The sequence below is a fragment of the Solanum pennellii genome, chromosome 3 (genome assembly GCF_001406875.1).
Source record: "Solanum pennellii chromosome 3, SPENNV200".
Lineage (NCBI taxonomy): Eukaryota > Viridiplantae > Streptophyta > Magnoliopsida > Solanales > Solanaceae > Solanum > Solanum pennellii.
Window position 1 is genome coordinate 1,264,561 of NC_028639.1, and position 23,535 is coordinate 1,288,095.

Below are 23,535 nucleotides of genomic sequence, written 5' to 3' on the forward strand. Positions count from 1 at the left end.
ATCTTTTTATAATAAGTTGTAATAACGAATGGTATATTATACTATAATATAATATAACACGATATGTTATAAAATATGAGTAACAATTATATGGTTATATTATGAATTAATACATAACAATAATCTAAATATATTATAAAACGATATAAAATAATACATGATATTAATTAAATATATTATAAAATAATACGTAATAACTATTCAAATACATTATGAAAAACGACATATGATAACCATCCGAATATATATTATGATAAAGGGTGTATAACAACCATTTAAATGCATCATGAAACGATTCGTAACTATCATCCAAACGAGAAGAATTAAGAAAAAAATATTCATACCTCCAAAAGCTAAACTTCACATAATAATTATGTTTGATATTTTTGCAAAATTATTGCGATGATAATATATTCAATATTTCTTACAAAGTAAAATTTTAATAGGACAAATTTGGATCTTATTTTAAAGTTTGAAAAACTAATTTCGATAAGATTATAAAAATTAAAAAAAGATATTTTACATTATTACGTTTTACAAAAAATAAAAAATACTACTAAAAGAGATTTTAATACTTTATTCAAAATTAAAAATACTGTTTTCGATATAACCTCGTAAAATCGTTTTGAACAATTATTGAACTTTATATAAAGGGGATTTTTACAACCTTTTAAAGGTGTAGAACATGATAGAAGCTACCGACATACCAATGTGGACAGAACAACTCGCCACATCACTTTAAAATTATTTTATTCGTTTTAATTTATCTTATACTTTTCGTATTACGATTAAATAAATTTATTATAGATAGTAAATATTGAAATATTTTAAAAATAATCTTAATCGATAATTATTAGGAGATATACTAATTTTCACATGATTTTTGAGTATATTAATTTTATTTTAAAAATTTAAATCCTAATATATAATCAAATTTAAATTATTAGACTCACAGGTGTAATAAATGTCAATAAAAAATCACTTGAAAATTCACTCCTAAATTTTGTATATATAAATTTTATTTGAAAAAATTTGAAGAATTTTAATCTAATTATTTTGTCAAAGTTAAATTATTGTTATATAAATTGTGACGAGGTAATATTAATCACAAAACAAAGCCTCCCTTCCCTCCCCCCAAAAAAAATCACAAGAAAATTCGACTTCTAATTATTTTAAAAAATTATGTTCAAATATATAGTCAAATTAAATTGTTAACTCTTAGGATCAATAAATGTCACATATTTAATTTCTGATTTTTAATATATAATTTCATTATAAAAAATTTAAAATATTTAAGTCAAAATAAGTCAAAAATAAATTGATAGACTTGAGAATAATAAATACCACATAAATTTATATAATTTTATCTTAAAATTTTTTAAAAATTCATGCTAAATATGTAGTCAAAATTAAATTAATAGACTTTCAGGAGTAATAAATATCCCATAAATTGAGAGGGTTAGTATTAATCACATACAATACCCCTCCCCCCTCCCCCCCTCAAAATAAAATAAAATAAAATAAAATACCCCATTCATAAGAAATCACTAGAAAATTTGACTCCTAATTTTTAAATAAGTAAATTATATGTATAATTTTTTTCAATAAAATTGATATATAAATATATAGTCAAAGCTTAATTATTTGACTTTTACGAATAATAAATGTCATATAAATTACGACAAAATAGTATTCAATCGCATCACAACCCCCCTCCCACCTCCCACCCACCAAAAAAAAAAAAAAACTCACATGAAATATCGATTCCCTTTTCTATATCATAAAAAAGAACTTTACCATTTAAAAGAAAATACTCCAAATAATTATAATTTCTTAGAGGCAAAGAAAAACAAAAGGAGGGAAAAAGAAAAAAGAAAAAAAGTTTTAATTTTTTCAAGAATCTGTGTGTATATAAGGAAAAAAAAAGTCCCATTTGAGTGAACTGTCCAACAAGTGGAGGAATTTTGCTGTTTGAGGAAGGTGATTCTTGTTTCCTTCTTCAGAAACAACTGTTACTTCAATTTTATCAATTTAATTTTGCCTTCAATTTAGGGTTCTTTTTACAAGGTTTGATTCCTATATATATTATGTGGTTAAAAAACACAACTTTGATGTTGAGACAGAGTATCTATTAGGTATTGGTTGATTGATTGATTATGATTTGATGTTTTTGGTGATTTGGGTGTTTTTAGTTTTGCTTTAATTTTACAAAGATTTGATTTTTATGGTGTTAGATTGTGCTTTTAAGAGTTTGATTGGATTTTTGTTTCTTCATTGTTGGGGGTTTTGTTTATTTTTTGCTGAGTTTGGGGGAATGGTTTATGTCCATTTTCCAAAGATTTCATTTTTAGTGTTGGTTTGTGCTTAAGAGGTTGATTGGATTTTGGATACTTTGTTCATTTTGCTGAGCTTGGGGGATGGTGGTCATTTTCATTTTCCAAAGATAACATTTTTGATGTTGGGTTGTGCTAAAGAGGTTGATTGGATTTTGGTTTCTTGATTTTGGATGCTTTGTTCATTTAGCTGAGTTTGGGCGGTGGTTATGTCCATTTTCCAAAGGTTTCATTTGTAGTGTTAAGTTTGATTGGATTATGATTCTTGGTTTTGGGGGTGTACTTTTTTGTTCATTTTTTGCTGAGTTTGGGTGATGGTGGTCATGTTCCTTTTCCAAAGATTTCATTTTTAGTGTTAGAGTTTGATTGGATAATGGTTCTTGGTATTTGGGTACTTCTTTGTACATTTTGCTGAGTTTGAGGGTAGGTTAAGTCTATTTCAAAAAGATTACATTTTTAATGTTAAGAGTTTGATTGTATTCTGGTTATTGGTTATTGGATCTTTTTTTGCTGAGTTTGGGGGTTGGTTATGTCTATTTGCAAAGATTTTGTTTTGAGTTTTTGGGGTCTTTATAGTTTGGTTCATTGACAAAGATTTCATTTTTAGTGTTAGATTGTGCTTAGAGTTTGATTGGGTTTCTGTTTCTTGATTGTTGGATACATGCTTCATTGTTGCTGTGTTTGGGGTTGCTTATTTCCATTTATAAAGTTTTGGTTTTAGGTTTTTGGGTATTTATAGTTTAGTCCATTTACAAAGATTTCACTTTTTATTGTTAAATTATGCTTAGAGCTTGATTGGATGTTGTTCTTTTGGTTATTGGATACTTTATTCTTTTTGCTGAGTTTCGGTGTTGATTATTGGGATAATGCTGATTGATTATTCGTGTGGATCTTGCAGTTGTTATTGTGAAGACGAAGAAGAAAATGGCATTGGGGAATGATTGTGAGAATTTGGGGTTAGGCATTGTGAGGAGTACCTCAATTGGGCGAAAAAGAGTCACTTTATCAAACTCTGGTGATGTCAATTTCGTTTCAAGGACACCAACGAAGAGAATCTGCAGCCAGAACTCGTTTTCTACAGACGACAAATCTGACCTTGAGACGTTGCCTAAAGATATCTTGGTTAGTTCATAATTTGTTTCCTTTTTGTGTTTCTTATATTTCTGTTCCCGCGAGGATCAATAGTGTTCCCACTTGCCCTACCGGTTGATTGTGGATGTTCTCAGCCACATGAACAAGCCTCGCTTGTCATCTTTCTTTTGTGCTTTGTGTTATTTATGCCAATTGTTCATGTTCATATTAATGCTGTCTCAAATGTTATATCGCTTTTATAGTTCAAGATTGTAACAGTATGTCTTTCCTTTTACACATTATTACGCAGATCAAAATAGTATGTCGAGCTGATCACGATGATTTGAAGAGTCTGTTTCATGTATCAAGGACACTTAGGGAAGCGGTAAGCTTTAATTATCATCGTAGTATAGTTATATATTTCGTAATTAATGAAGTGCTTATTAGTTGAATGAAGCATTGATGAACTAATGTTTTTCCTTATGTATGATCAGTCCATGATTGCAAAAGGGTGGCATTTCGACTTCAGCACTCCAAAAAAGACACTTCCTTTTCGAGATGCTCTTGATGTGGAGGAGTTCGGTGATAACGATGAGGAAGAAAAAGCGCCTAATGCTCCAATGCAGTCGAAAATGGCAAGGTCTCGGTTTAACAGTAAGAAGCTGGCTGGCATCTCTGTAGCATTGTTTACTGACAGTTAGGCCAAGGAAATTGAGGTATATATAAAACTCAAAACAGATTATGTATAGGTTATTGTTATAGGAGAAACTCAGAAAGGATATCGTAGACGAACAAAGGGCTTGATTTAAAGCCCTTGAAGATCATTTACTGGCTTTTAGAATTGTTTTATAGTAGAAACTCAGAAAGGATATCGTAGACGAATGAAAGGCCTTGCCCTTGTAGATCATTTACCAGCTCTGTAAGTTGTTTTATAGTAGAAACTTAGAAAGGATATCATAGACGAACGAAGGGCTTGCCCTTGAAGATCATTTACCATCATAGACGAACGAAGGGCTTGCCCTTGAACATCATTACATGACCTAGAGACTCTAGTAGAAACTCAAAATGGATATCTTAGTCAAGTGAAGGGGTTGATCAGATAGATATCTTAGCAGGAAGAACGGATTGAAAGGTTCCTTCGACAATGACTTAACGAACTCTAGAAGGACACGAGTGGAGAATTGTCATTGGATTTGATCATTGATAGAGGAAGCTGTCTCCTTATCATGCCATTCCCCTCATGTGACTAGGCGACCGCGACTCACATACAACAATGGCTGAAAAGGAGGGGAACGAACGGACCAAGTACGATAACAAAGACGAACCATGGTTGACATAAAGCCATTGTTCTTTAAACCCTTTCATTGAAGATTAGCTATGGGTTGTTTGTTCATTGTTGATGAGTACATTTCATTAGAACTTCTCTTGTTTGTAAATATGATAACTTTAGCCTTTCTCATTTTACCAATGCTACTGTTTCATGTTTAGTGGAATGCAAGTAATTTCTTTGCATGTATCTATAGTAGCATTCAAGTTTGCGTCTACCATTTCACCATTAAGGCATCTTGAAAGTGAATCGTATTTCATGAATATGATATTTATGTAGTATGATATGTATGGAATATAAGTAGGGCATTCCCGCCTACCAAGCAAACCTAGTGGTTTTTGGTCACGATCAGCCAAAGCTAAAATTTTAGTCAAAGAGTGTTCACATGTGGTAGAACGAATGAATAAAGGAAAACTGAAATCAATTTAATTCACCTTCCACTTTCTATCATGTTACCTTAAGACAATCATTTACTTTTCAATAAGACTGTATTCTATTTGTGAAAAATATCTTTTTCGTATCAAACACACCCTTCATTCCACGTCAAATTATATCAAAAGTGTGCTAAGATCTATATCAAACAAAGTAATGCATTCAATCCTATTTAAACTTGATTTCATTGTATTAAAAGTGAGCCAAAGGTATATATTGTAAAAAGTTTTTTCTACCTCGAAAAGTAAAAATAAAATTCATATACATTCGATCCTTTTCAGACTTCACGAGATATATCATTTTAATTATACAAAAGGCATGTGACTTTTGTGTATACTGTCACACGAAAAAAAGGACAAAATAGGGAATCCTAAGCTAAAAAACAGGACAGACTAATTTTTTCACTGTTCACGTGTGGCACAACTATTAAGGTGATTATAAGTAATAATTGCCTTAGGGAATAAGTTCAATTTTATTCATATTTCTATTTTTTTTTAAAAATGAAATAAATTTATCCTTCGATAAAAAAATATATTATTAAGCCTTGTTTTTATAGCAAATATGAAACGATTTGTTAAATATAAAAATATTTAACCTAACAAAAAGATCACTCGCAATGAAGCTTTAACCTAAACCTATTTTGACGCTTTTACCATTACTAAAAAGATCACTCAACTTCCGCAGTATTTCTCCTAATTAAAAAAAGCGATTGAATCAGTTAAAAATTATTTGTGAAATGACATATTTTGGTTTGTTCTTTACAACAATGATGTTTTCTATCTTTACTTATATCACTTTAAAAGTTACTCTATCAAAACTTGTATAATTTAATTTCGGTAATCAAAAAACTGATTGTAATATATATTATTAATATTATTTTTATTAACATCTAATTGACTCGGCAATATTTAAGAATGTAATCAAGTCATCAGTACAATGAGTTGAGAATAATGAGGTTCCAAGTTCAAAATTTAAACAGAGATCAACAAAAATACTAATTGTTTTTTTTTCTCAACTGCTTACCTTACCTTAGTAAACATATATAGTCATCTGATATATGTTACCGATGAATACTAATACTGATAAAATAGTGATTAGAAAAGTGACAAGTATCTCCTGAAATAATAAAAATAGTCAATATATTTATATATATAACAACTAAACAAGTAATTAATTAGTTCACATCAACTTTATTTCCTCTAATAATCCACATGTAATGAATCATTTGTACCACTTAAATTTGATGAAAAAGTTGTATTATTGTATTGTTAAACACAAACGAATGAGTATTATGCATGTGGGGTACAACTTGTTATAACTAGTAATAATAATAATTATTGTTGTAAAGATAATTTGCGGCCTTCATGCCATTTTTAAAGCCTTGATTACCTTTAATCAGTGATTAGTAAAGTATTTGTCAACTTTACTAACACTTTCGGCTGACACCTCTATAATTTGTTGGTACCGCACGAGTGGATGTTGACTTCGAGTTGCGTGCGTCGGTTGGTTTAGTTTGATTTTAAATTTTTAATTTATTTATTTAATTTAATATTATTTATCGATCTATAGATATATATGCGAAGTGAATTATTATAAAACTATTAAAATATCAGTTTAGAAGTTATTGATGATCCTTATCGATTTAATCGTTAAAATTTCACTCAGTTTAAAAAAATGTAAATCACTTATTAGAAATAAGTTGACAGACCAAATAAACCAAGAATATAAGTTGATAGATAATTGTATCTTCTCAAAGCAAACATTGATATCTTGTACTTGTAGAATAACTGGAAATTTGAGAGAGAAAAAAATGAAAGTATGAAACTAAACGTTAGAAAAGAACTTTATATGTTAAAAAGATATAAGTAATAAGTATAATTTGCTAATTTTCTATTGAAATAATGATTAACTCATTAATAAATAGACCAAACTATTAAGAACCAATAACTCGATATAAAAAAATAATAAAATAGACTTAAATATATTCTCGTTGTTATTAATTAGTTGGGAGTCAGATTTGCCCTTCTCTTCAGAAGGTTTTAATTGGAGGGTGAATTTAAACCTTTTCCATACCACCACCTACACTACTAAAAGAAAATGAAGTAAATGACCTGAACATACAATGTGGATTATTTTTTTAAAAGGTATATTACATAAATATTGTCTCGAATATATTAAATACTGATTCGGATACATTAATATATAATTTAAATTTATCAAATATTAGCTCGGATATATATTATGTAACTCAGATACATTAAATGGTACTCGAATACATTAATATGCAACTTTGATACATTAAAAAAGTATAAAATTTTGAAGATTTTTAAAAGTCATTGGGGATAATAGAAATAAGTGAAACAAAAAATGTGTTATTTCTATAAAAAAAAATTTAATTGCAGATATGTAAATAGGCCCAAAATATTACTTAAGTAGCTTCGTAATCTGGGCCTGATTAAGAAAATAGGCCCAGATAGTTTTATTTGGACAATGTAGGAGAAATAGATAGGCTTCGTAATTATAAAGACAGCGGTTATATGTATGGAAAAATTACATAAATTAATACATTTTAAAAAATAATTACTTATTTTAGCAATACTTTTTGTTTATTACTATTTATAGCAATATTGTGATAAATATATAATATGTATTAAAAGTGAATTATGTATGCAATATATTTGAATTATAATTGTTTTTGAAATATATTATGTTTGTTTCGTAAAAAATTGTCGCGTTGTATTATAAGTGTATTAAAATGTATGATAAATGTATTATCCATCATTAAAACTTGTATTATATGTGAATAATAAATTGTTCTTTGTAATATGTATTAAACTTGTATTATAAATGAATAAAAAGTGATCAAATGAAAAAAAAATATTATTGCTATAAATGGTAAATATATTTTTACTATAGTATATTTATGTAAGTTTCCCAATATGTATCTTACTATAAATTAAGAGTTGTCTATTATTTTTATTTAAAACAAATAAAAAAAAATTATCTTAATAGATATATATTCATAATCGTATATTTATACCAAATATAGTGCTTTATTTATACTTTTAAAAATAATTATGTATCTTGCTACAAATGAAGAGTTTCCTACTATGTATTGAGGAAGATACACGAACTTTTGTTATCAAATACACTAAAATAGGGAGAGAGGTGAGCAAGTTTGGGAGGGAGATGAACGAGATGGGGGAGAGAGATATTCATGACTCCTAGATGCACGCGAATCACACTAAATACATATATTTGTATGTATCTAGAGTGATTCACGTGCATCTGGAATACTAGATATCTTGAAGAGTGGCGAGCGAAACGGAGGGATACCAAGGAGATTTGTCTATGTATGTATCGCAAATACATGAAAACTTACTTGAATATAGTGTATCTAGAACAAATAATACATAATTTTGACATTATATATCCTGAGATACATGTATCGACACATATCTAAACGCACCAAAATATGATAAGATTTGTAAGATTGCAAACTAAAAAATATATAAGTAATTAAATCCTAAAATAGTGAAAATTCCGTAAGGCTTAATGGGTAATTTTTGTGATAAATAATTTTTTTTGAATAATTTTGTTTTTACTCAAAATTTTGTCTAATTTTCTCGAAAGAGATTTTATAACTTTTTAAGGGCTTATTTATGCAAAAATATTCATATATGTTATAATTCAGATTATATTTTTTCTTGAAAAATTACGTAAGTATAACTCTGAAAAGTTATCGTTTAGATAATGATATATATTAGAAATATTGTTTGCTCATATATTGTTCAACTTTATAAATAAAATATTTAATCGTGAAAAAATTATAGAAATCTCGATTTTAATTTTTCTTATTATCATTGTCTCCTATTAGTTTTGTAAATTTTCAAAATTCGTCATTTTTACACAGCAGATTAATATATCAACACATCAGATTAATGTATCTCATTTATCAGATTAATGTATCTCGTGCATCAGATTAGTGTATCATGTATAAGATGTACATCAGATTAATGTATCTTGTATAAAATTTAATATATCTTATGCATCAAATTAACATATCAATACTTATATTATTGTATCAGTTTGAGAGATTTCTGTAATTATAAACTTATAGAAGACAAATGATAATTTTATCTTAAAAATATATAATTTATGTCCTTTTTAAATTATTAAGTCTAGCGTTTACTCCAACGGACCTTTAAATGATTGTTTAAAAGATTATTGTTATAATAAAAAAAATGTTCATTTGTTAAACAATTATCATAAAAAGAGAATCGGCTAAAAAAATATGCTTTCTGAGCAATGTTGCTAATTAATTTCTAAATTATTTAACCATTAGTGAATTTATTACACTTTTAAAATTATGAATCGAAAACTAAATATTTTAGAAAATTTTCTTATATAATTATTTATATTCAGTATTAAGTCATTTTTTCTTGTACTCCTAACTAAACGTATGCTATTACATTTAAACCTCATCATAATAATTATTTGTTATAATAAAATTTGTGTAAATAACCTGTTTAAGGATTATTTTTCACGTTACACTATATTTTATTTTATTTTTGATTCTACCTATAACAACAATTTAACACTTATAAAATATATCAATACACTCTTTGTAAAACAATATAATTACCTTTTTATAATAACATATTCAATTTTTTTTATAAAAAATATATTATGTATAAAAATTAAATTCGATCTTTTTAAATTTTGTCCTTATAACGAGGTTTGACTGTATTCGAATTCCAACTTTGACAAACTCGTATATCTATAAAATATTATCTCTTAACTAATTAAGGTAAGTAATTAACTCAATGACTAAATTTGATATGACGGTGGATCATAAATTCATAATTGATACTTAATATTGCTAGGACGGTTGTAACGCGTCTAATATTACGTAGCTTTAAAGATGGTAATGAAATGACAAGTTTTAAAATTGAATCGAACTGAATTATTTATCTGGAAAAAATATTATTGATTTTATGATAATAAGTTATTAGATGAACTAAAAACTTTAATTTTATTTTTATCGAGTCATTAATTTTGTAATAGATATTTGAATTTTTTTTGCTTAACGAGTTAATTGATAATTCGATAAAATAAATTAATCATATTTTACTACTCCAATTATTCAAATAATGTGAAAATTAATTTATTCAGTTTGTATCATATGTTATGCTTGCTATTTTGAAACTTGATTTTCAAGTGTAAATTACTTGATAATTTTTGAAATACCTATCTTATTTCAGTTATCACATTGTTTATAATTTTCACATGTTAACTCAATAACTAAATCGATAACAATTCATAAGCAATATCTTACTACCCTTTAGCGATTTAACAATATGCACAAATCGATGACTTAAGTTCATGAACTAATAACCTTCAAAATCAAATCAAATCGATCAATAAATCTTGGTTGATAAGTATTCCTCCGTTCTTAATTTAATGTTTCAAATTCGACCCTCGAATATAAAGTCGCTTTTGATAGTAAAATATTACCACACAAATATGGATTAGTTGTGTTCCAAAAAAAATATCGAGAGGATCATATGAAAAACCAAGAAAATCATTCTTTGAAATAATCTATTATTTATTAATACACTACAACGATAAAAAATACGTTTAACACTAATTGAGCCAATATCATTACATACAAAATCACATTTATATAGAATGTTTAGTATATTATTATCGCAAAATCCTTTATAGCGATGTCATCACTCATGCCTAATGATGTATCAATGTTTGGTTAAAAAAAGAATTATTGCCACGTAGGTGACAGTTCACTACCCAAAATATTAATTAAAAAAAGATAAGGATAAATTTTTATTGACTAATTGCTGACGTGTACGTGTCATTAATTAGTGTAAATTCTTTTGTTTGACTTAATTACTACTTCTTATCCCAACTACAGAACCCAATGAAAAATTATGGATAATCTTTCAAATATTTAAATTACTTAAAAATAATTTTTCAAAAAGAAAATAAAGATAAGAATCCTTAAACAACATGTTTTGTTATATTGATTAAATACTTTACATCATCGATATATATATATATGAATTTAAAATCGTTATCAAATTAGCTTACATTTTTTAATAACGTCGTTAGTAATATTTTATTAGTCATGTTTGTAATAGTTCAGAAGTATATTTAAATTTTTTTCTTAAAAAGGAAATACTAAATATATTTAGTGTGATGTAATAATAAAATACAATGAGAAGAATAATATAGAAAAAAAAACATTAGTTTCATGAAGAATTATTTTGTGAAGTGAATAAAGTTTATCCTCTTTCATAAATATTTTCCTATATTAGTTTCATATATCTTGATATTTATAGAAAATAAATACAATATTTTTACAAAGTGCATCATTACTTTTTTGGTAATTGGTTCACTGTACAATTTTTTTTGACAGCTAATAATAATTAATAAATTTAAATTAAACTTGACAGCTAAGTAATAAAATTTGAATATATCTGAATATATATTTTTTCTATATATATACTCCTATATTGACTCTTCATATACCCTATATTCTAACTCTTTTCTTCTTTATTTTTCGAATTTTTCTCTCTAAAAACATATAATTCTTAGCACTATAGTTTTTATTATTTGTTGAAAAAAAAAATATGGCTGGTGGTGGTGGAATTAGTAATGGAAATAATGGAAAAGAATATCCTGGAAATTTAACTCTTTATGTTACTATTACTTGCATTGTTGCTGCTATGGGTGGATTGATCTTTGGTTACGATATCGGAATTTCTGGTACGTGTGAAAATTTAAAATTTAGAGTCAATCGATTTAGAATATGTATATATATATATGATGTATATCTTTTTTTTTGTGTATGAATATGTTATTTGTTTGTCAACTTAAGAGTCACTAGATTTAGAATATGTATATATCTCTTTTTTGTATGTATTGATACGTTGTTTTTAAAATTTAAATCTATATTCTATCTTGAAGAATATGAACTCACAAAATATTGGATTATAAATTTGCTTTTGTGTGTGTCAAACATTTGTGTACTTATATACTATATTATTAGAGAATCCGAATAACATAACTTTGTGTCATGAGAAAAATATTGTCTCACATGTGTTTGATTCTCCAAAATATATATTTTTGTAAAAAATTATCCATATATATAATTGGAGAATCTGAATAACATAACTCGTGTTATATGAAAAAAAAGGTGTACTTATAATCTATGTTGTGTGGATTCTCACTCATCTAGATAGACATGGTGTACTTATAATCTATGTTGTGTGGATTCTCATTCATCTAGATAGACATTATCAGGAGAATTCAAGCAGCATAACTCGTGTTATATGAAAAAAGAGGAGAAATTGCACACTATATTTTGCGTTGCTCGGATTCTAAACACATCTAGATTGACATTATATGGAGAATTCGAGCAATATAACTCGTGTTATATGAAAAGAAGAGAAGAAATTGCTTACTATATTCTATGTTGCTCGGATTCTCACACATCTAGATAGATAATGAGAATTTGAGCAACATAACTCGTGTTATATGAAATTAAGAGAAGAAATTGTACACTATTTTTATGCTGCTTGTATTCTCACACATCTAGATAGACATTATCAAGAGAACCCGAGCAACATAACTTGTGTTATATGAAAAATAAGAGAAGAAATTATACATTATTTCTATGTTGCTCGGATTCTCACACATCTAGATAGACATTATCAAGAGTATTCGAGCAACATAACTCGTGTTATATGAAAAAAGGAGAAGAAATTGTACACTATATTCTATGTTGCTCGGACTCTCACACATCTAGATAGACATTATCTGGAGAATTCGAGCTGAATTAAAAAAAAAGATGTACTTGTGTTCAATGTTGTTTGAATTTGGTCACACATCCTGTAAACATTGTTGGAGAATCCGAGCAACGTTTGATGGTGTTTGTGTGTTTTTGGAACAGGGGGTGTGACATCAATGGACACATTCTTGGGCAAATTTTTCCATTCTGTTTACCTAAAGCAAAAGGCAGACACATCAACAAACCAGTACTGCAAATTTGATAGCCAAACACTAACTATGTTCACATCATCATTGTACCTTGCTGCACTATGTTCATCAGTTGTTGCATCAACTGTTACAAGAAAATTGGGAAGAAAACTTTCAATGTTGTTTGGTGGTATCCTGTTTTGTGCTGGAGCTCTGATCAATGGTCTTGCTAAGGATGTTGCTATGCTCATTGTTGGAAGAATTCTGCTTGGTTTTGGAATTGGTTTTGCCAATCAGGTGATTTTTTCGCGATTTCAGTTCACCACGTGACGTGTTTTCTTTTGTTTGGTTAACATGTTTCCGTAGTTCTTGCTTTTGATATCTATCATCATCATATGTTAGTTTATTGCGTTTCGATTATCACATGATTTTGCTGGTGCTATTGTTCTTGTATGGTCTGCACTGCTTGCTCTTTATTGTGTTTTTCCCTACTTTACTTGTATTTGTTACACTTGAATCACGATCTTTCAAAAACAACCTCTCTACCCCCATGAGGTAGAGGTAAGGTATGCCGTTTGACGGTTGACCCGAGTTGTGGGATTTCACTGGATATGCTGTTGTTGTAACATGTTTTTGGTAAATTTGTTATGCAGTCTGTTCCTTTGTACCTATCTGAAATGGCACCATACAAGTACAGAGGAGCACTTAACATTGGTTTTCAATTGTCAATAACAATTGGCATACTTGTAGCCAATGTGTTGAACTTTTTCTTCGCGAAGCTTGACAATGGATGGCGTTATAGTCTAGGTGGCGCGATGGTACCTGGATTGATCATAACTGTAGGTTCACTCCTCCTCCCAGAGACTCCAAACTCTATTATTGAACGTGGAAACAACGAGGAGGCTAAGATGAAGCTCAAGAGGATCAGGGGTGTTGATGATGTAGACGAAGAGTTCAATGATTTAGTCGTGGCTAGTGAAGCCTCGAGGAAAGTTGAACATCCTTGGAAAAACTTACTGCAAAGAAAGTATAGACCACATCTCACTATGGCTATTGCTATTCCATTTTTCCAACAACTTACTGGGATCAATGTGATCATGTTTTACGCCCCCGTCTTGTTCAAGACTATAGGTTTTGGTGCTGATGCTTCACTTATGTCTGCTGTTATTACTGGTATAGTCAATGTTGGTGCTACCATTGTCTCGATCTATTATGTCGATAAGTTAGGAAGAAGATTTTTGTTCCTTGAAGGTGGAATTCAAATGCTCATCTGTCAAGTAAGTTTAAAATCCTCATTCTCTTACCATATTGAAAAACGTTCTGTTTCCATAGCTTGAACCTGTAACATTTGGTGTACGTGTTATATACATGCAATCTCACCTCACTTGCTAGTCACATGACAACGCGATTGTCTATTGCAGATAGCTGTGGCAATATGCATTGGAACAAAGTTTGGAACAGATGGTTATGCAGGGGAATTACCAAAGTGGTATGCAACATTAGTAGTAATATTTATATGTATTTATGTAGCAGGATTTGCTTGGTCATGGGGACCTCTAGGATGGTTAGTTCCTAGTGAAATTTTCCCACTCGAAATTCGTTCAGCAGCACAAAGTATCAATGTATCTGTCAACATGATCTTCACATTCATAGTCGCGCAAGTGTTCTTGACACTATTGTGTCACCTGAAGTTTGGTTTGTTCATCTTCTTTGCGTTCTTTGTATGTGTTATGACTATTTTTATCTACCTCTTCTTGCCCGAGACGAAGAATGTGCCTATTGAAGAGATGGTTGTTGTGTGGAAACAACATTGGTTTTGGTCTAGGTTCATGACTGAAGTTGATTATCCTGGAGCAGCAGCTGATGTTGAAATGGCAAAAGGGAGAGCAAATTAGTATAGACATATTTTTATATTTTATATAGTAAGGTATTAATTTGACAAAAGATATATGTAATGTTTTGTTACTTCAAACAACATATTTTGGAAGTAACATTGAATTTTGTAGTCAATTTGTGGCAAATTTTGAATTACTTCCTATGCTCTTTGAGTTAACTTGTTGATGGAATTGATCTGTCTTAAGATTATTTAACATGCTTTTTTTTTTATATATATTCTTTATTGAAACAGTCTAATTATCTTCACAAAATAAAAAATAAATTTATATATACGCTATCATCTTCGATTCCATTTGTAGTTGTCAATTTGTCATTTGACTTGTCTTTTCATAAAAAATTATGAGTTTTTGACTTTAAAGAACGATAAATAAAATTTAAAACAAAAAAAATAATAACAAAAAGGCAGACATATTTCTTGATTTTTTCTTGCAGAAGGAGGCAAGGGTTGACCCTAATCTTGTCTAAACATACAAACGAAAAAGTAAGTTTTGTTTTTATAAAAACATATGGAAGAAATATTAACATATAAAAATTAATTTATGAGTCATTTGTTCTAGTTTTTTTTTTCTTCAAAAAAATAATAACATAATATATAGTTTTACATTGAATATTGACTTTGTTTTTTAAAATTTTGAATACTTACAAACTTTTTAAAGTCGAATTAAAAGTCAAAAATATATGATTAAATATAATTTACATGTTTTTTTAAATTTAATTTAAATTTAAAATGAGTTATAAATTATAAATTCATCCAAACATATTATAAATTTATAAACATATGAATAAATTTATTTATCTTATTTTGTATTAAGTAAAAAAAGAAGTACTACTACAAAGATCTCTTATGTATTACTTCAATTTTCAGCCTTAATTTTTTTTATGTGCAAGAATATAATTTCCATAATAAATTTGTTACTTGTCATAAAATCAATTAATCCCAACTATTGAATAATAAATAAACATAATCCTTTATTTGTCATAAAACCAATTAATCCCAAACATTGAGGAATAAGTAAAAAAAATAGTGCTTTTCAATTTAAATTAAGATCTTTCGTGTTAATCAAACTTTTTTTATCTATAAAATTAAAAAAAATTTCGAAATAATAAATTTAAAAAATATTATAAAACGAAATAAATTTCACCAATTTCCTCCCATCAAATACAATAATAGCTAAAACAATAATAAAAAACAATGATAAAAGAAAAATAACTTTAATCAATATATATTATTATTATTTTAAAAAACTATATTATATTGTATAAATGGCTAATTTCAAATTAAAATTGACATGTTTTTTTTTTTTAGAATCTCTTGAATCTTCACCCCCATGTGGTGAAAATTGCCCTCTACCCCAAGATCCAAAACTAATTTTAATTTATTTATTTATAATTTCCTATTTTCTCATATTTATTTATTTATTCCTTTTTCTTGTACGCCGTCTAGGTTTTTAACAAAAAAAAAAAATCAATTTATTTTTCTTATAGCTAAATCAAAATTGTCCAAAGGAGAAGCAAAAAAAAGAAAAAAATCCTTTGTGACAATGGCTTCTTCTTCTTGTTGTTGGTCTTCAACAATAATTTACCCTAAATGTTCTTCGAAGCTGTTGTTCATCACCACCTGCGTACGTTAGCTTCAATTGAAACGACCCCAAACATTCAAAAATAAATCTTTTTTTGCATCGTCATGTCAAGGTTAGTTTGAGAAAAGATGAGGTTTTGATTTCTAATTTATGTTATTTTTTTTATTTTTATTTTTTATGAATTTTGGATTTTTAATTTGTGGGGTTTGGTTATTTTGAGTTTTAAATTTGTGGGGTTTTGTTTTTTTTTCAATTTGTTGTTGATTCTTGATGTTGTTTTCAATATTGGGTATATAAGCAAAGTGGTGGGGGATGATATGAACCATAGTCAAAAGTAGATGGGTAAAGTTGAAGCTTTTTGTTTTGTTTATAATGGTGGTGTCTGGGCGAGTTTATGCGTAGCTGGACTGATTCAACGTGCAGAGGTAGCTGTGTATAGGAACGTTTGGGCAAATCGGAAGAAATCACCTAGTGTTGTTTATGTTTGCTGGGATTTGAACATGATGCGTCATGGTTCTCAATACACCTTGTTAAGTGAAATTGGAGTTTTCCCCGCGACAATGATACAGTAGTCTGTGCTATAGCTCTGTAACATAAGGGAATGAATTCATCATGGTTAGATTGTTTTCATCTGATAAGAATGTTATTGGTTATTTGGATGTCTCGGTAGCTATTGTATATTGAGACTCAACTAGTTAGTTACTAGCTGAGGTAGTGATTTTAAGTGGAAAGTTTGTTTTTATTTTGGATTTGTGTGGGATTTGGCTTTAGGGGAACACCTTCCCTCTTTAGTTTTCTAGGCTTTGTATTTGATCCATTGAGCTTAGTGAGGAGAAGTAGGCACCAATGATGAAGGTAGATGCCTGCATATAAGTGAAAGAAGCGAATTTGTTTGGATATGAATGAGCAGCACCATAACAAATGTGGTCTGATCTCAGCAGAGTCCAATTGTTAGGTCACTTACAAGAAGAAGAGAAATGAGTGGAGTGTATGGAATTACTTTAATACCAAATCTCCACTGCACTGCAAAAAAAGAATATGGTAATGTAGAAACGTAAAGGAAGAAATGGAAGAGCAAAATTCTAAAATACAATGTTCTGGAACTCCTGTTTTATCTCTAGACAAGTCCAGACCCTTAAATAACAGAAGCATAACCAAGGTAAGTTTGTCAAACTACGCGGCGTTTTGCAGAAAGATTTTTAGTAATCAATCAGTTGACCCTATATACTAGTTATTTTCCAAAGCAATAAAATTGAAATGGAAGATGTTTTGAAGATAGATCCAATTCCATCCACAGTTAAATGGAATTGTATAGTATCTCTACTTTTTGGTGTAAACAGCTTTGTATAGATGATATAGACCAGATTATAGATTTGATAGGAAATCTGTAATTATTCCTTTTTGGAGGTGGCCTGCATACCCTTAATGCTGAAGAATTCAACCTTACCAGTGTCAAAAAAAAGAAAAATAAAATTGAATTCTTATGTAGAACTTATTGATCAGTATTTGCTAAAAAATCCACGCTTTTGTATGGCATAGCTTTACCTTGTTTTCAGAGTAGAGCCTACAAAGACCACAAATTTGTGTTTCACCTGGATAGGAGGATATGAGATTTCTGGGGGCGAGGGGGGAGGGGGACCATAAGAAGGGTTGATTGACAACAACAAACCCTGTTCAATCTAACAAGTGGAGTTTGGGGAGGGTAGGATCTATGCATACCTTAACCCAACCTTTATGGGGAAGAAGGGTCCTGTGACACTGTCAAATATTTTAGAGAAGTTAAAACATGGAGGGAGCATAGGTGTTCTTGAGTTATTTTTTATTCCATTGGTGATATCCCAATGGATGTCGTTCTCGCGTATTGATCACTTTGATAGTATTTAATTTACTTTTGAATGCCTTGGTCTTTTGTTATCTCTGAATGCATTTTGTAACTCGCAAGTGTACTTTTGACTGTTAATGCAGATTCTTTAGAATAGCTAGTATTAAAAGAGTTGCACAATCCCTTGAAAAAAGTCAGAGAAGCACCTATTTAGGAGAAAAACATGGATTGCTTGTTAGGCTTGGGATATGTTCTTCAAAGTACAGATTTTATGGACAACACACATCTTCTGCTAGAGGATATGCTTCATTTACTGGGCACAAAGTACAGAACAGTATGTTCAACAATTTTCACAAGATACAGTCAGCCACTTCGTCGAGCAATCCTAAAGCACATCATGCCCGACTTGCTTGGAGGAGGTTCTTACTGATTTCTTTTTACAGGGGAAGAACTTCTATTCCATTAAGTAGAATTGCTCAAGCATTTAGTTTGGCTCTATGCCGCTCTGCAGTTGTTGTTCCTGGTATATTTGCCTTACGATATGGAAAGAATGTAGCAGTGGCAGAGGCAGAGGCCATGCCGGTTGTGGACCTTTCCTCGCCAAGGAATACATTTTATCTACGTGCACAAGATAGTCATGTCTTATTTACTCGACTAATCCTTTCAGCATTTGAAGGTGCTGTTCTTTTGGTGAGAGCTTTTTATTTGGCAATCCTGTTCTCTCCAAGCATTGCAATGGCTCCATTTGCAGAAGTCCTGGGACCCAGGTACAGGAAAATATGGCTTCAGGTTGTTCACCGGACTCTTGAAAGAGCAGGTCCAGCATTTATAAAATGGGGCCAATGGGCGGCTACACGGCCGGATCTGTTCCCAAGAGATTTGTGTGCTGAGCTGTCAAAGCTTCATTCAAAAGCTCCTGAACATAACTGGGCCTACACAAAAAAAGCTGTTGAAAAAGCTTTTGGTCGCAGGCTTTCCGAGATTTTTGACAATTTTGAGCAGACCCCTGTAGCATCTGGAAGTATAGCTCAAGTGCATCGTGCTTCCTTGAAGTCTAGATATCCTGGTCGTGAGAACAAGCCCATGAAAGTGGCAGTCAAAGTTAGACACCCTGGAGTTGGTGAATCAATAAGAAGAGACTTTGAGATTATCAATATAGTTGCAAAATTGTCAGGGTTCATACCATCACTTAAGTGGCTTAGATTGGATGAAAGTGTCCAGCAATTTGCTGTCTTTATGATGTCACAAGTTGACCTAGCAAGAGAAGCTGCCCATCTAAGTCGTTTTATTTATAATTTTCGAAGATGGAAAAATGTCTCTTTCCCTAAGCCTGTTTATCCATTAGTACATCCTGCCGTGCTGGTGGAAACTTTTGAGGAAGGAGAAAGTGTCGCCCACTATGTTGATGAACTTCAGGGTCATGAGCGACTTAAGAGTGCTCTTGCTCATATTGGAACTCATGCCCTTCTCAAGATGCTTCTGGTATGTTTTTCTTGATGTACTTTGTTCGAATTACTTATATTATCATGGATTTGTTTATGGCTCATCATATAGTAATTGGTTCCTTAAAATTTGTCTTTTTTTTTTAATTATGTGCCATGCAAAAAAGCGTTTATCTTTTTATTTTCCTTTCAAAAAAGCAACAACATACCTAATGAAATCCCACAAGTGGGGTCTGGGGTTCCCAAAAAAGCAAGAAGCTAAAATTTTAACCCGTGATTGGATCCAAATTAGGTTCTACATCTTGTTACTTTCGATTGATCCTTCTTTTGTTTCTACTATAATAAAATAATTGGATTTATTCAAAATAAAAATAAGATTCTCAAATAGTTCTTCACATGCTGAAGACTCTGTTAAAACATGACATAAATAAAGCTAATTTGATATTCCTTAGTATTATTGATTCCTTTTATCCTTTTTTCTGTATACATAAATCTGAGATGAGTATTGGACTCATATGGGTCTATGCACTCCAAGGGGTTGTTTGGTAGGGTGTATAAGAATACTACTCAATATGGTGTACAAGTAATGTTGGAATTAGTTGTGGATACATGAACTCAAACGTGTGGCCTAGTGGTCAATGAAGTGTCTGAGAGCTGAAGTTTCAGGTTCAAGGTTCAAATCCCAACATAGACAAAAACACTAGTGATTCTTCTATTATGTTCTAGCCTTGGTGGATAAAGTTACTTGGTACCTGTTGCTGGTGGGAGGTGACACGTATCCCGTTGAATTAGTCGAGGTGGCTTGGTCACCCGGGCATCCAAAAAAAAATTTACTTGTGGTTACCTCCATCTCAAGAAGTAATGCTGAGGTTAGTTGTGCGGGTATCATTTTTTAATGATTGTTTGGGTTGTATGAAATGACTAGGGTGTATTAGAATAGGAAAGTATTGAATAGTCCTATTAGAATAGGAATTATCCCCCATATTGTTGTTGTCATAGTTTACTATGTATAAGATAGTATGGAATAAAGTGTGTATTAGTTATACATTGGTTGAGGACACTACCAAAAAAGGGATTAGATAAATATCGAAGCTGATGAATGTATTATTTTCTCTAATACCTCCTAGCAAACGACCCCCAAGACAAAATAATGTTATATGTTTGTGCAAAGATACCCTATATGTTTTTGCTTGATGTCTCCATTCATTATGCATGTGCATATGTTATTGGTTGTTCAGATATATTCCTTTTTGTTTGTCTCCCGTTTCTTCTGCACAAGATAATGAACAACTTTTGTCTTCACATCAAGAAGTTACTTTCTTCCAATATGTTCAGGTGAAGAAGCAGCTCACTAGTAACTTGCTTCACTCTAATGCTCTCAAAGTTCTTTCAATTAAACTCTCTTTGATATATATGCTTTAGCTTGTACGCGCAAGTGGCAACCTACTAATTCGAGTCTTTACTATTTTGTTGCTCGTCACGTGGTTTCTTTCATGCTAGTATATTATGTGAAAGCTTAGATGTAAAACCGACATAATAAATGGAAGGGGGAGATGTGTGTGTTTGTGTGAGAGGTATTTTACTAGTGTACCTATGGTACGCTTCTTTCTTTCAGGTTGACAATTTCATGCATGCAGACATGCATCCAGGAAATATTCTTGTCCGTGTACAACAGCACAAGTCCTCTCAGAAACAGATATTCAAGTCAAAGCCACATGTGATTTTCCTTGATGTAGGCATGACTGCTGAACTTTCTCAGAACGATAAGTTGAATTTGCTTGAATTTTTTAAGGCTGTTGCTCGTCGAGATGGTTCCACTGCAGCGCAGTGCACTTTAAATCTATCAAAAAAGCAGAATTGCCCTAATCCAGACGCCTTCATTAAGGTGAATTTCTTACTCATTCAAAATTCCTTTTCTATTTCAAGGAAATTCTCAAAGAACTTGGATATGCTTGTTTCTATTTACATAGTGACATTTGTTTTTGGACTGGTTTAACCAAAGTACTTTGACTGGTTAGCTACCCTTAAAAATAAAGTTCAATGAAGCAATACCATTAGAATTGTTATGCTGGTTATTACTTTATGAGAAATTGGGCTGAATCTCCAATCTACTGGTGTGGGGACATGGTTTCCCTGTTCTCTAAATGGTTTTTTCACTTTTAGGAAGTTCATCAATGTGCCTTCTGGGTGTCAGCCTGACTGTTTACCCTTGGTAGATGAGCATGCCAAATTTCTTTTTTGTTTTGTTTTATTGGTAAAGTAAGAGCATGCTATACTAATTAAAAGAGAAAAGTGAAAGGGATAAGGAAAACTAGGATGCAACGCGTCAGAACCTTGACATTGCTTTTCTTGCCATCATGAAATCCTCATCTATTCCGGGTTAGGACTTGCAATCAATTATTCCTTTCCTTCACACTGGTGTCAAAGGAAGAGCACAACCTAGAACTATATATGGAAGATCATGATTACTGGGCATTGTAGTTAATGTCATATCCATCTCCTTACAAGTGACAACAACTAGTGTCCACTTCTTATAAGCATCCTGCAGAGCTAAATACGATTATATTCTCTTTGTGTTCATGATATCTGGAAAGCCAGACGCACAGAGATAGTGACAACTTTATCAGTTCACCTACTGGTGTAGATAATTGTGAAATCAGCTCAGTTGCTTCTTATCTCTTGGAATGCTCTTGTTATAATGACCGGTGAAAACATGGTTTTCTTATAGCATCCTTGGACTGCTAAAATGTTACTTAAAAAAATGATCTATTTTTTTTCAAAAACTTCCTACATCATTGAGGAAATTGTAGAAAGAGAAGTTTATGGGGAATAAAACCTTTTGGCTGACAGGCTATTTCAGATAGGACTTAACTCTGCAAGTATGGATGCAAATATGCTAACAATTTTTGAGCTACCTCCGTCGTTGGTGGCTACTTCTCTTGAAGATGATAGGATAAGAATGTCTTTCTGGAGACGTTCTAATCATAGAAGCTCTTCATTTGTGCTAGTCAGTATTTATCTAACTTCCAACGGGTTGAAAATATTAGCACTGCCTACTAATACCCCTGCTCCCCCTACCTTTTCACCAAAAAATAAAAGGAGGAGAAGTTGATGCATAAACGAAATAGGTTATCAGGGTGAAACTTTGCATCTGGTCTTTTTTTGGTTTATTTTTTGTCTGGAGGGTGGGGGGGAGGGTGAATGAGTGTAGGGGGGATTGGGTCCGAAGTTCATTTATGGACCATCAGAATCTCGAGATCAGATCTGATTGTCAAAAACACTTCTCGTCCTGCTTCCCTAGACATTTTTTAATATTTCAGGAGGCACCTTTTCGTGCAGATGCTCATAGGTGAAGGAGACCATCCTTTGCTCCTGTCAGCAGGATCAAAACTGTGTTCCAATATGCAAGGCCCTCTCCTGAAGAGGTCAAATAGTCATGATCCATTTATATTACTTTGTCTCATGGGCTGTGTCTGGTGGCTGGTGAATCCTACCCTGTACCTGAACTGGATTTGGATATTCAATTCAACAACACTACCCTACATGGAAGTCTAATGGTTTTGGGACATTATTTCCCTGTATTTTAAGCTCCCTTTCTCTTTAACCGGCGATTCTCTTAGTTCCGATATATATT

The 23,535-nt window shown here is 30.8% G+C and overlaps 3 protein-coding genes across 5 annotated transcripts in view; all 3 read left to right on the top strand.

Moving 5' to 3' along the window:
• Positions 1 to 1,827: 1,827 nt before the first annotated feature.
• Positions 1,828 to 4,946, top strand: LOC107012557 (F-box protein At1g61340-like). Of its 3 annotated transcripts, none has more exons than XM_015212429.2 (4): positions 1,828 to 1,980; positions 3,232 to 3,455; positions 3,715 to 3,789; positions 3,899 to 4,946. In XM_015212429.2, exons 2-4 carry the CDS (start codon positions 3,258 to 3,260, stop codon positions 4,103 to 4,105), a joined length of 480 nt encoding a protein of 159 aa, XP_015067915.1. In that variant the 5' UTR covers positions 1,828 to 1,980; positions 3,232 to 3,257; the 3' UTR covers positions 4,106 to 4,946. The 3 variants fall into 3 exon arrangements, with proteins under 3 accessions (XP_015067915.1, XP_027770928.1, XP_027770929.1); XM_027915127.1 differs by having other exon boundaries at positions 1,860 to 1,983; XM_027915128.1 differs by having other exon boundaries at positions 1,872 to 2,067.
• Positions 4,947 to 11,744: 6,798 nt separating this feature from the next.
• On the top strand, positions 11,745 to 15,189 carry LOC107013925 (sugar carrier protein C-like). Its single transcript, XM_015213801.2, has 4 exons — positions 11,745 to 11,949; positions 13,136 to 13,458; positions 13,815 to 14,438; positions 14,583 to 15,189. The coding sequence occupies exons 1-4, from the start codon at positions 11,814 to 11,816 to the stop codon at positions 15,054 to 15,056; spliced, it is 1,557 nt and encodes a 518-aa protein (XP_015069287.1). The 5' UTR covers positions 11,745 to 11,813; the 3' UTR covers positions 15,057 to 15,189.
• A 1,318-nt stretch (positions 15,190 to 16,507) lies between these two features.
• The window catches only part of LOC107012144 (probable serine/threonine-protein kinase abkC), a 10,049-nt gene continuing 3,021 nt past the window's right edge, over positions 16,508 to 23,535 (top strand). Inside the window, exons 1-3 of the mRNA XM_015211899.2 lie at positions 16,508 to 16,749; positions 18,603 to 19,941; positions 21,517 to 21,786. Coding sequence (XP_015067385.1) covers positions 16,742 to 16,749; positions 18,603 to 19,941; positions 21,517 to 21,786 — 1,617 coding nt within the window. The 5' untranslated portion in view covers positions 16,508 to 16,741. The remainder of the gene's footprint in view (positions 16,750 to 18,602; positions 19,942 to 21,516; positions 21,787 to 23,535) is intronic.

What these genes read in the sequence shown, in the direction of transcription:
- LOC107012557 (XM_015212429.2), top strand. Translation starts at nt 3,258, where the DNA reads ATGGCATTGGGGAATGATTGTGAGAATTTGGGGTTAGGCATTGTGAGG. An exon ending in CGTTGCCTAAAGATATCTTG is followed by an intron (nt 3,456 to 3,714) that starts GTTAGTTCATAA and finishes ATTATTACGCAG; the next exon opens with ATCAAAATAGTATGTCGAGC. An exon ending in CAAGGACACTTAGGGAAGCG is followed by an intron (nt 3,790 to 3,898) that starts GTAAGCTTTAAT and finishes ATGTATGATCAG; the next exon opens with TCCATGATTGCAAAAGGGTG.
- LOC107013925 (XM_015213801.2), top strand. Translation starts at nt 11,814, where the DNA reads ATGGCTGGTGGTGGTGGAATTAGTAATGGAAATAATGGAAAAGAATAT. An exon ending in GAATTGGTTTTGCCAATCAG is followed by an intron (nt 13,459 to 13,814) that starts GTGATTTTTTCG and finishes TTTGTTATGCAG; the next exon opens with TCTGTTCCTTTGTACCTATC. An exon ending in TTCAAATGCTCATCTGTCAA is followed by an intron (nt 14,439 to 14,582) that starts GTAAGTTTAAAA and finishes TGTCTATTGCAG; the next exon opens with ATAGCTGTGGCAATATGCAT.